General features: G+C 47.4%; 1 protein-coding gene across 1 annotated transcript; it reads left to right on the top strand.

Moving 5' to 3' along the window:
- Nucleotides 1-9604: 9604 nt before the first annotated feature.
- On the top strand, nucleotides 9605-12715 carry LOC106417271 (meiosis-specific protein ASY2-like). Its single transcript, XM_048768007.1, has 6 exons — nucleotides 9605-9942; nucleotides 9980-10416; nucleotides 10607-10763; nucleotides 10827-11754; nucleotides 11834-12238; nucleotides 12365-12715. Exons 1-6 carry the CDS (start codon nucleotides 9605-9607, stop codon nucleotides 12713-12715), a joined length of 2616 nt encoding a protein of 871 aa, XP_048623964.1.
- Nucleotides 12716-12871: the final 156 nt, after the last annotated feature.

Here is a 12871-nt window from a genome sequence, read left to right as displayed (position 1 = left end):
TCGGCTTATACGACTTGTATGGTACGAATCGAGCATCTTTCCAGAGACAATTTTTAAGCCAACTAGAAGTGCTAGACCAAAATTTCAAAAAAAAAAATTTGTAGCGCGCTTTCGTCCTTGTGTTTGACGTTTGAAGATCAAAAGAGTGATCAGGTTGCGTTTGTTTAAGACGGCTGATGTGTTCGTCGGGGCCAATCGACGAACGGAGTGTAAGATTTGTAGTGGTCGCGTTCGGACAATTTGTTCGTTTCATCTCGATTTTTAACTTGGCGACGTCTTGCAGTTATTTCGAAGACTATACGTATATTGCTGAAGTGAGATTGTTTTGCGATTTTGTCTTAAAAAGAGCGACGCATATTTCGTAAAAAAATCAAAATCTTGATAGAATTCGATTACAATAACGCATCTTTTTCTATGTGGGAGTATACGAGTATGCGCACCCACTCCCCCCCCCCCTTTTGGAGAGGGGGATAGCTGAACTCGTCCTTCGACGAGCTGCCTACGTACCCCTTTCGAGGATCAAGTCATCTCATAGTTCTGTTTTATGCCGCGAGCGTTTTTACTCGGCGGTTGTCGCCGTGCTGACCGCCTTGAACGAGATGATCGTGGCAGGGTCAGTTTTCTCTTCCGGATGTTCCGGTTGAATTGTAGTGTCGGCTCCGGTCTCGTGTCGAGTTTTGACACCCGAAGCGTCTGCTTCGGCAGACGATGTGAAATCGTCTTTTCTCAAAACGTTGTTGGTCGAAGATTTATCGATCTTCGTGCGTTTACGATTTGCCGTTGCAGAGGCTGTCATCTGTCTTAACTTGTGTTCTGCGAGGAAGCACAGTCGCGACTGTTTCTGACATCCCAAGATAGCTGCGACTCCGATTGGGGCTGGGAATTTGACGCCCAGGTGGTACGTCGATGGAACGGCTTGCATAGCGTTGAGCCACGGGGTTCCCATGATCACGTTGTAGATGGCAGGATGATCGACTACCGCGAACTCTACGATTTTTGTGACCTCCTTGGCCATGACAGGTAGCTGAATTGATCAGAGGGTCATCGATACTTCGCCAGAAAAGCCTGTGAGCGGTTTCGGAGTTGGAGTTACTTCTCCGAGTTCAATGCTCATCCGATTGAGAGTGTCGCGGAAGATTACATTTACCGTGCTCCCTTTGTCAATGAGTACTCTTCTGACTTCCAGATCTCATATGACGAGGTCTATGACGAGCGGATCGCAGTGAGGCTGATCGATCCCGCTGGCTTCCTTCTTTGTGAAGGTGATTGAGCAGTTATGATCATCTTTGGTAGGAGACCATGTAGGCCAGTCTGCGCTCGACTCCGCCTTCCGCTGGTAAACCTTGATGGCGGAGACCGTATCATTGCAGAATTGCGATCCTCCGATGATCATGTTGAATCTACGACGATTGTTATCCTTCCCCTTGTCGTCTGGCCTCCTGCCGCGTTTATCCCCGGATTGGTTTCTTTGGGGACATCTCTCCGCGGGGAGATTTATGTCCGGCTTCGGGGGGCGATATGTCTCGAGGATGAGATCTTTCACGCTGGTTACTTCCGAGAGTTCTTTGGCTAGTAGCTTCGCGGCCAGACTCGCTCCCAAGACCTTGCAGTTAGTCGTGGAGTGTCCTCGGGAGTTCTTCCCCCTCGTGATGGACATACTTGTCGTTACGAGGGTTCTTCTTCCTTGTTTTCGGGTTTACATCTTTCGAGGACGATCTCGCCGACTTATGCTTCTGCGATTAGATTTTCGTTTCTTCCTCGATCATGATGTAGTCCGTCGCCTTGTGGAGGGCGTCTTGGATCGTCCGCGGTTTTTCGATGGATATCTATTTTCTGAATTTCGACTTGTACCAGAGCGCCTTCCTGAGTGCGTCGATGGCCACCTTGTCGCTTATCCCGCTGACCCTGGACATCACCAACTTGAACCGGCTGATGAACTCGCGAAGGGGTTCCTCTTCCCTCTGGGACAGACTCCAGAGATCGACATCGGAAGTTTCTCTATCTATGAACATAGAGTTTTGCTTGAGAAATTCCGATGCGAGCTGTCGGAAACTCCCGATAGAGTTTCATTTAAGGCGCGCGAACCATTCGAGGGCTGCTCCTTCTAGATTCTCGACGAACAGGCGGCAGTAGCCGGCATCTCTCTCGCCGTCCTTCAGCCTCGCTCTTCCCATTGTGATGTGGAAAGCCTGAAGGTGCGCTCTCAGATCGGTTGTACCATCATATTTTGGTACTTTGATTTTTCCTGGATCGGATACCCTCGTATCTGAGATGCGAGCGGTGAAAGGGGTCTTCTGAGCCCCTTCCAGCAGTCTGTCGATCTCGGGGGCCGCGCTCGTAGCATGATGGATTTGAGATTTTACGGCTCTTACTTCTGCCGCAGTCTTGGTGATATAGTCGCGAAGATCGCGTATATCCGACGTCTCGTCAACAGGTTTCCGCGCTTGTCGGCGTTTACTGCGAGTGAGCTCGGTTTTTTTTTCAGCCAGCTCTTCCTGTTCGTTCCAATAGAGGATTTCTTCCTCTTCTGTCATTGGTTTGTCGAACGGAGAGCTTTCCCGAGTGAATCGGCTTCTGGTCCTTCTTGGATTTCTATCGGCGTCCTCATCAGTATTATTGGAGACATCGCTAGGATCCAGGTCGACTTGCTCGACTCCGTTGTCCTCTGAAGCCTTCGCAGGAGGCGGAGGGCTTTCGGAGTTTCCCCTTTCGACGGGAGACTTCTCGCAAGGATTTTGACCCGAAGATCGTTCATGGGCGGCTCCAGGCCTGTCGAGTGGGGTCGCAAAGTCGAGTCATTTCCCGCGGACTTTAGTGGTTTCACGGGGGCAGATTGTTCGAGTCCTTGCCGTTAAAGTTTCAACTTGTTTGGTCAAGATGCTCACGAGCTTATCCTGTTCTTCCGACCTTTTTCATAGGTGGCGAACATCTTTTTGAACTCCTCGAGCGCCGCAGCGTTGGCTGGTGCGTTGGCCGTGGATATGTTTGCTGCTGGAGTGTGGAGATCAGTGTCGCTGCCTCCGTTGAGAGGAGTCTGCACGTTATCCGTGTCGTCAGTTGACATGTCTGGTTGAGCGCGATGTGGTCGAGAGTTAGATTGATTCGTGTATCCCCCTCCTTCTTGTGCCAAACTGTGGGAACCGAGATTCGCACTGTCGATTTTTGTTTAAATAAGGAAACTAGGAAAAACCCTAATTTCCCAGAGGTCCCGGATATCTGCTAATACCACACGCCAAGCAAATCAGAACATGATAATGACAACGATAAAGTATAAAAATCGTAAGAAGAGAGCAAATAGAAGTGTTATTCCGAATCTGCGTTTAAGCGTTTACAACAAGGTAAGTGCCTGGGCTCTGAAAGCTGTCGGCGAGATTCCTAGTTCTAGCAATCCTAAGATGGCTAAACCTAGTTGAGTCGCAGCTCGAATAACAAAAACGGAAAATTGCCTAAAATTGCTCTAAGTGCTAAGTTTGCTCTGAAAAAGTTCTCCCCCATGCCTCTCGCCTAGGACTCCTTATATACTGGCTCCAAGGTCGGTTTATGCTTTTCCCCTTCTGCCCTTAAGTCGCCATAGCATAAAAATGGAGTTATTCCATTTTTTCCGATCTTCGTAATTATCTTCAAAATTTCGTATTTAACCGCGGAAACTTGACATTTATCTTTCCTTGCGAACCAAGCGTAAACCGTCATGCGGCTTACGGGCTGTTGGTTAAGAAATCATAAGTTGGGCCTCGAGTCATGTCTTAGGTCCCTTTGGGCCGTCTTCCGACTCGAAGCGTTTATTACGGCTTCTTTCGATAAAGAACGAACTTTCCGTGGTTTTTACGGTAAAGTTTGATCGATAACTTAGAATGGTGGGGAATCGTGAAATGGGTTCGCTACGGTCTTCGGGAGATAGCATCGAAGGGTAGACGAGAACGCATGTACTAATGTCATATCGACGTTTCGGAAGAGCTCGTTCGCTACGTAGCGACCGAGCGGAATGGGCATTTGGTCGCTACGTAGCGACTGAGCTTTGGCTCGAACTCGATCGCTACGTAGCGACCGAGCGGAGCACGCGTTTGGTCGCTGTGTAAAGATCCTTCTCGAGCTCTTGTCCGATGATTCGCGTTTCTTCTGCAAAGGTTTTTCGTATAGAAGAATCTATTTCAAAAAAATATTTGTCGAAGAATTTATCTAAGTTTTTCTTCTTCGGGGATTTGGACGTTAACTTCGTCGTAACCGTTTTTGACCCCAACAGCGACCAAGCTGTGTGCGTGCTCGGTAGCTACGTAGCGACCAAGCTGTGTGCGTGCTCGGTTGCTACGTAGCGACCGAGCTGTGTGCGTGCTCGATCGCTACGTAGCGACCGAGCTGTGTGCGTGCTCGGTCGCTACGTAGCGACCGAGCTGTGTGGGTGCTCGGTTGCTACGTAGCGACCGAGCTGTGTGCGTGCTCGGTCACTACGTAGCGACCGAGCTGTGTGCGTGCTCGGTCGCTACGTATCGACCGAGCTTGGCTGGAGCTCGGTCGCTACGTCGCGACCGAGCTGTGTTCGTGTAGCGACCGAGCTTGGTCGCTACGTAGCAACCGAGCCGTGTACTTGCTCGGTCGCTACGTAGTGACCGAGCTGTGTAATTGATTTGTTGCGCTTCCTTTTTCCGCGATTAACGTAGGGGTTTTCTGCGGTTTTTGGGAGAACAAGTTTTACCCTTCCGAAATGTTTTCGGAAAACGTGTTTTGGTAAAACCCTTATGCATTGAGATTTCTTTTGTTCGGTAATGAGCCAAACTTACGGGGTTTGATAAGATTTATCGTTTACCTTTATGTTTAGAAAGAGAAATCTCGAGCTCGTTTCGTTGCACTTCCTGTGGCGAAAAGTCGCAGCAAGGTTTTCGATTTTCTCAAGAACTGTGGCGTTTGCATAGGCGTTGGCCATAAGCGCAGTGGCGGCTGGAGTTTTCTTACCAGCGTTGTTACGAACTGTGATTTTCTATTTCGTATTTCCAGACATTGTTTTGATCAAGCGTTTTGCGGCTATGAGTTAGAGTAATCCGTACCCCCCCTCCTTCTAGCGCCAAACTGTGGGAACCGAAATTCGCACTGTCGATTTCCGTTTAAATTAGGAAACTAGGAAAATCCTAATTTCCCAGAGGTCCCGGATCTCTTCGAGAGCCAACGACAAGTGACCAAATATATGCGGAAATCATGAAAAGATAACAAACGAGTTTAGAGAAAACAGTAGATCTTATTTCGAGTCCGCGTAAGAGCGTTGCGATCATTACAAGATATCATAAAAGGTTTGGCCGCAAAGGCTGTCAGCGAGTTACCTAGTTCTAGTGGCCTAAAAGCTCAAACCTAGTTGAGTCGCAGCTCGATAACAAAAGACGAAGAAAATACATGAAAGGTTTTTGATTGATTTCGGACTGAACCTTATGAAAGGCTGCCTACGTACCCCTTTCGAGGATCAAGCCGAACGTAGTTCAAGAATGAACCAAGAGATCGAACTGCTTGTGCGCGTTCGTCTGGTAATCGGGTGCCTGTCATGGAAACAGAGCATGTCGAGAATAATGCCTCCGAGTTTCTAAGTGCCGAGAGTTCTGCCTCAGACTTTCTAAGTCTAAAAAGTTCTCTCACGTTTCTCTCACCTAGGACTCCTTATATACTCGCTCTTAGATCGGTTTACTCTTTTTCCTCTTCTGCCCTTAAGCCGTCATAACTTAAAAATGTAGATATTCCATTTTTCCCGATCTTTCTAATTATCTTCGAATACTTCGTATTTATCCGCTGAAACTTGACATTTATCTTTCCTTGCGAACCGAGCATAAACCAACCTACGGTTTATGGGCTTTTGGTTAAGAAATCGTAAGTGGGTTTCGAGTCACGTCTTAGGTCTCTTTGGGCCGTTGTTTGACTCGAAACGTTTATTACGGCTTCTTTCGGTAAAAACGAACTTTCCGCGGTTTTTATCGTAAAGTTCGATTGATGACTTCAAATGACGAGAAACATGAAATGGGTTGGCTACGGTCTTCGGGAGATAGCATTAAAGAGTAGACGAGAGTGTATGGATTTGTGTCGTATCGATTTTTAAGAAAGCACGGTCGCTACGTAGCGATCGAGTTATGCGCGTGCTCGGTCGCTACGTAGCGACCGAGCCATGTACGTGCTCGCTCGCTACGTAGCAACCGAGATTCGGGGAGAGCTCGGTCACTACGTAGCGACCGAGCCGTGTACGTAGCGACCAAGCTTCGGGGAGAGCTTGGTCGCTATCACTACGTAGCGACCGAGCCGAGTACGTGCTCGATCGCTACGTAGCGACCGAGCTTCGGTGAGAGCTCGGTCGCTACGTAGCGACCAAGCCGTGTACGTGCTTGGTCGCTACGTAGCGACCGAGCTTTGGTGAGAGCTCGGTCGCTACGTAGCGACCAGCTTTTGCGCTGGTTGCTACGCGGCAACCTTGTTCGCGTCTTTCTCCGATTTTTCGTGAATGTGTTTTCTCCGCAAAATTCTTCGTAAAAATAAATCTTTTTCTAAGATTTATTTTTCGTAAAAACGTTCATGCCGATTTTTACGGACTTTCAGACATTGATTCCGTCGTGACCGATTTTGACCCCAACAATATATAGGAGACAGTAGTTCATGAAATCTTTCGGGGTTCAGATCGTAAGCAAAACCGTAACCTTTTCTTTCTGCGGTAGTAGACATATTACGAAATCGTAGATTTAAAAATCTTCAAGCGCCAGATATCTACGTAGTTAACCGAAACTACGATCTACATATCCGTAGTTAGTAGATTTTACTTTTTGCGATCCGAAGATCAAAATATGAAATTGTGTTACACTAATATTTAGTCAGCCAAATTTTTTTTCATATGATTGTTTCATGTTTATGTACATTTTGAATAATTTTTCATATTTTTCTCACTCTTAAAATAATTGATATGAATTTTTGAAGTTGGCCAGGGGTATCTAACTCCAAATCCGACCAAAAAAGAATTTATGCTATAGGGACAATGTAGTTGTTCTTCTGTAGTCTTTTGGCATTTTTTTCAAAAAAAATATGTTGATCGATCTTCACACTGTTAATAGAGTTTTACCAGATTTTAATTATTCTTAAAGGCTTTTTAACCAGTTTTAAACATTTCTTACAAATATTTCGTTATGTAGGCATAGGATCAAGTCGGACAAATCCAACATTTTAAAAAATCTTTTTTATTTTACCTTTTTCAATACTACTCTCTCTGTTTCATAAAGAATGTCACTTTGATATTTTTACACACATTAAAAAAATGATTAAAATGCATTAAAATTTTATTGATTACACATATTTGACAAATAGTATTTAAGTTATTTATAAAATAATTTCATTTGTAATTAATTTTAAGCTGAAAGTTGCATTGAAATTCTAAAATAATTTTTTTTTGTAGCAAGAAAAAATTATTAAAGTGATAATATAAAACAGGGTATTACTTTGTTGCCAACCAAAAAAAAACTGTTTGACCGTGAACTCGGAATTGACTTCGGTTAATTAGTCGTTTATGCTTTCGGCTGGTGGACTTCTAATTTCTGATTATTTTCTTTAATCCTTTGATTTAAATTTTTTTGGAAAAGACTTTTGTTTTTACTTAATCATAAAATAATGAGTTTTCCCGATATACGACCCTACAATATTTATAAGATTATAAGAGCATGATTATTGGAGGTTCTTAGAATGAGGTTCTTATCGGAACCTAAGAATCCGTCTCTTAACTTTTAACTAAAAAAGTTAAGAATCAGCTCTTAAAACTCTTATTTAAGAACCGGTTCTTAGCTTTTTTAGTTAAAAGTTAAGAGACGGGTTCTTATATTCTGCTAAGAACCCTATCCTAAGAACCCTCCAATAATCATGCTCTAACACTCTATTGTAAAGTTCTAAAATAAACATGTGTGTGGGAATACGTTCGCCAGTGCCGGACCCCTCTATCTTTTTTCATTTGTCTCTTACCGCCTTTCTCTTCTTCGTCGATATGCACACTTCTTTGGAGATCTAAGACCACCGCGTCGCACAGATCTGGTCGAGAGTTCGATCTAGACGCCTCGATCTTCTTCTCTAGTGTACCGGCGAGGCGTTGGTTTAGGGTTTGGAGGTCCAATTTTCCTCTTCTCACGAGTTCCAAACCCTAGTGCATGCAGTGCGTGAGGATGTGTATTTTTTTGGTGCTTCTGGTGCTCTCTAGAGAGCTTGGAGCTCAGATTGGTCCTTTCTCGCCAGTTTTCTTTCACTTATGCTGTTTTTCGGATAAAGTTGCGACTTTTACAATCCGGTATTTTAGGGTGAGAAATTGGGTTGCCTCATCAATTTCACAGTCTACTTGGGATGCTTTGTCAGGTTCAAAACTTTTTTATGGTGTGCGGTGCAGTACTATGCCGGCTCCGATGTGGGTTATTACTTTTGTTTGATCGGAAAACGGAAATAAAGAAGATGTGGGTTTAACAAAGACGTCTTATTTATGGTCGAAGAAAACGTTCAGTCGGTTACAAGAGAAAAGAAGAGAATGCGACAGAGAGGAAGCCGGTGGCTCGATGAGCTACCGGAAAAGTACAACTAACGGCGAGATGAAGCAAAGGTGAAAACCCTAATCTGGCCGCCAAGTGTTAGTCAATGATTTCGGATCCTTCTCTCGTTGTTTCCCCTTTCCCTTATATAGTCGTCCTGATGTTTCGTCCTTGACCTAATTTACACCATCTTGGTGGGCCTCCTCTGCTGGGCCGAAAAGCCCGTAGGTGTCCGAGCAGCCGCTGAGCCGAATATACTTCAGTCGACGATGATCGACTAAAAGTACTCAAGAGTCAAGCCGAGAGACCTGACTCTTGAGCCGACCGATTGAACCGTCGCTCTACCTAGTCCGGGCCAGGCCTTTCTATTCTTCGGGCCTTGTGGGGTGGTCAAATCCATCCTCTACAGTAAGTCCCCCCCCCCAGTCCATTAGTGAGTGAAGTGCTTTCTGGCTCATGATGGATTCTAAGGTTTGAAGGTTTGAGGGAATAGAAGGCCTGTCGGAAGGTTGGAGCAGTTGGTCGATGAGTCGCATAGCGTCGTTCTCTCGGAGGCGAGCAGTAGAGGCTTTATCGCTCCTTTTGGTCGTTGTGTCGTAGGGAAGGTTCTGGAATATTTCCGCTTGAGGCCGATTAGTCGCGGAGATTCAGGTTCCGACTTACATGTCTAGATTAACCATTGGTTTATTCTGATTTTAAGATGACCGACGTCTGATTTAGACGAGAAGCTGAACCGTCGCGAGGGTCCGCTGGACATTTGGGAGAGTTCTGAGGCCCAAATGGGCCCGTTTGAATTTAATGATGACACCTCGAGTTTCCCCCCTTCTCTTCCTTTCATAACATGTCGAGAAGCGGAATCGTCGCGAAGGTCCGCTGGGTTTTTAGGGTGGATTTCGAGGCCCGTTTAGGCCCGAATAGACCTAATGATAGCGCCTCGAGTTTCCCCCCCTCTCTTTTCCTTATAAATACGCAGATCCCTTCTCATTTCTTCAAGTTTTCCCCCGCGATCAAAGGAACTTTCTCTCTTCTTTCCTTATCTCTCTAAGTGTTATAGCCTTTTTTCGACGCGTTCTTCGCCGTCTTGCTCCACCATGTCGTCAGTTCAGAGACTATCGAGGCAGCAGAAGGGGAAATCAGTGGCGGCGAGGTCGGCTCCGGCTAGGAATCCTGACGGCAGTTGTATCGAGGACCTCAAATCGGCTCATCATACGGCGATGATGGATACAGTCAATTTGTCTCGCTCCCAGAGGCTTTTAGTCGCAGATGCGACGAGGCTTGCGAGAGAAGGAAGTGAGAATGTCGCTGTGAGGGACGCGACGGAGTGTGCAAGAGATGGACAGAGCGGGGCGGTGCCCGTTGACTCGATTACATTGAGAGCTCGCGCAGTGGAAGACGATCCTCCTGAAGATGACGATTCTGAAGCCGAATTGTTCCCGACGACCTTCTATCCCGATGGAATTTTTGAGGAGCTTCCACAACTCTGCTTTCGTGGCTGGTCAAGATTGGGATGGTGTGGACGAGACTAAGTCGACCCTGGGGAGCGTGAAGAAGGTTCTTCGGGCCAAGAACGCTACAGGCGTAACCTTCCTTATCCCTACGAAGGAGCAGAGGCCTTGGCCTCCTCCAATCGGATATCAGACGGTGTACGAGTCCTACTTCCAGGACGACACTCGCTGTTGGTTCCCTATCCTGCGACTGATCACCGCGTACGCTAGGCGGCGAGATCTCGCGATTAGTCAGTTACTGAACGGCTCGCTGCGACTAGCCGTCACCCTATCAGTTCTAGCGGAGAAAATTGACATGCCGATGAGCGTCAGGTCGTTCGAGGAGATGACCTCGATAACCAACATGAAGGACGGAACCTACTCGGTGAAAATGCTACCAAACTGCAATGTGTGCGCCGGTCATCAAAACAAAACGTAGAATTGGCAGCGTTCTTATTTTTTCCTCAAGTCCGACGACTCGGCTTTCGAGGAGCCTCCTCGAGAGGACTATCGGGTTCTATGGAACCGTTCTTGTGGTAGAATATCTTGTCGCGAGCTACGTTTGACTTCGTTGATCTTAACGAAACTTTCTTTTTGTTGTGCTCGCAGTTGGCCATCCTACATCTCCAGTCTATCCCGAGGATTTCCTGAAGAGTGTTCGAGCCGTCGCTTTGTTTCGAATCAACCGTTGGTCCGAGATTACCGTCGAGAAGATTTGCGAGCTTAAGGACCGGATCGCTCGAAGTGCGTTCTCTCGCCGTTCCAGGTTATTCTTTCGATCGCAAAGTTTATTTGTCGCGTCCTGACCTTTCTGCCTTATGTTTTCAAGAGAGTGGAGATCTGATCTTCCGACTGTTCTTCCTATTCGCACCAAGCGACTAGACATCTTCCCGAAGGATATCCAGACGCAAGTTTCTGAAGCAAAGAGGATGGGAACTCTTCCTGACTTGAGCGCGATATTAGCCGCCCAGCTGGGACTGATCAGCGGGGAAGGACCCTCGACGGTGGTTCCTCGCGCTGGTGAGACGGCGGTTCCTCGCGCTGGTGAGGTTCCTCCTTCTGGTGCTAGAAACGCGAGGAAGGGTAAAAAAAGGAAGAGGGGCGGCTCGGGAGTCGAGGGGAGTGCCGAGGAGGCGAGCGACGTTCCTCCTTCTGGCGAACCCCAGAAGAAGAAGAAGAAGAAGAAGAAGGAGAAGAGGACAAAGAAGTCCGTTGACGAGCAGTCGGAGAATCCCGAAAAACCGACTGAGATTGAGGAGGGTGATGTTCAAGAAGAAGAACTTCAACCCGAAGAGGAGGCTTCTGAGGCTGAAATCTCGGGAGAACGGAACGATGCGGAGGAAGTTGGTGAATGGGAGGAATCGGAAACTTCTCTTAATGCCGCCCGTCCGGACGGTTCTGAAGAAGACAGCGGAGAGTCGCCGCTTTTGATCAGGAGGCATAACGATGAGCTTGGCGACGAGGCGCGATCTCCTATTCTGGCGTCTTCTCGCGAGGGAACTCCGGTTCCCATTGGAGGATGGGCCGCTCAGATCGGCACTTCTTCTCGCGGCTCCGCTATCTACAGGAGGGTGCCCGGAGCCAACTTTCCAGACAAGGTTTCGTTTCACTACGAGGGACAGGCCCCTCTAGTGTACGTTCCCGAGAAGTGCGGAGAGTTTCTTTGCCAACTAAGGGGGAGGGTGAAACCTTTGCCCGCTGTGAAGGACCTCATCTTCGGGAGTGAATACGAGGAAGCTGCGAGGGCCAAGTTGCTGGTAAACGGCTCGATCTCTTTTTTTTTTGTTTCGTTCCTTAACTTTTTCTTACGATTTTCATCTCCTCGTGATCGATAAGTACGACACTGCCCTGAAGGGAGCTTTGGGCGAACTCGAGCTGGCTAAGAAGGATCACGCGGAGAGAGAGGAAGCTTCTGCTCGCCAGCTGAATGCATCGAGGGCTGACGCCGAGAGGCTTAACGGGATAGTTACTCGCACTATTGCTCGAAGGGACGAGCTCAAAGCTGAGTTAGAGGCATCCCAAGGAGTCATCCGTGAGCTTGAGCGAAAGAACGCCGAGCTTGAAAGTGAGAAGGCTTCACTCGCTGCATCCCATGAAAGAGAGATGAGGCGCCTTAGAGATTCCAGAATCCTGGAAGTGACGAGGGAAAGAGGAAGAGTTGAGGCCGAGATGGCCGCGAAAGCTAATCGTCGCTTCGCTAAGATTCGCTCCCGAGAAGAGCGACGAGGTCCTTACGAGGAGGCCTGGCTGCTTCATAGCCAAGCCTTTGGAACCAGGAAATGACTTGAGGCCTTAAAGAGGGCTGGGAGCGACATCTCGCAAGCCACAATCGAGATATTCCCCGAGTAAGAAAAGAAATACGAGCAGGAAGCCGAGAAGCTCAAGGTGGGCGAGATACCCGAGGGAGATCTCACACTGTCTCCTCTCGTATTGGACTCTCAGTTTGTGGATGCTCGAATCTTGGCGAGTCTCGATCCGTATGGGTCCAACGCCGGCTTGATCGATCCGGAGACTGTAGTGAGTCTTCACGTTCCGCCTACTCATCCGACTGGAGAGCGACGTGAAGACCCGACGCCTCTTCTTGAAGGTCCTTTGGCTGATCCAGAGATCATCCCGAGATCAAACGAAGTGCATGTTTCTCTGGCTGCTCGTGAGTCGAGCGTCAGGGCTTCGGATCTCTCCGCCCTCAACGATCGTGAAAGCGACCGGGAGGACTAGCTTCTCTTGTATGCTGTTTCTTTTCAGTCCCGGAGGACTTGTGTTGTTGCTTTTCTGTTATTTCCAACTCTTCGAATCGTATTAACTGCTTATCTTTTATTGTACTTGTCTATCAAATGCATGGTTTCTCAAGATTCAAAGTGACTTTGTTTGTTA

Source organism: Brassica napus, chromosome C9 (genome assembly GCF_020379485.1).
Source record: "Brassica napus cultivar Da-Ae chromosome C9, Da-Ae, whole genome shotgun sequence".
Classification (NCBI taxonomy): domain Eukaryota; kingdom Viridiplantae; phylum Streptophyta; class Magnoliopsida; order Brassicales; family Brassicaceae; genus Brassica; species Brassica napus.
The sequence above is the reverse complement of the archived record's forward strand: the minus strand, read 5'-3'. Positions and strand labels throughout refer to the sequence as shown.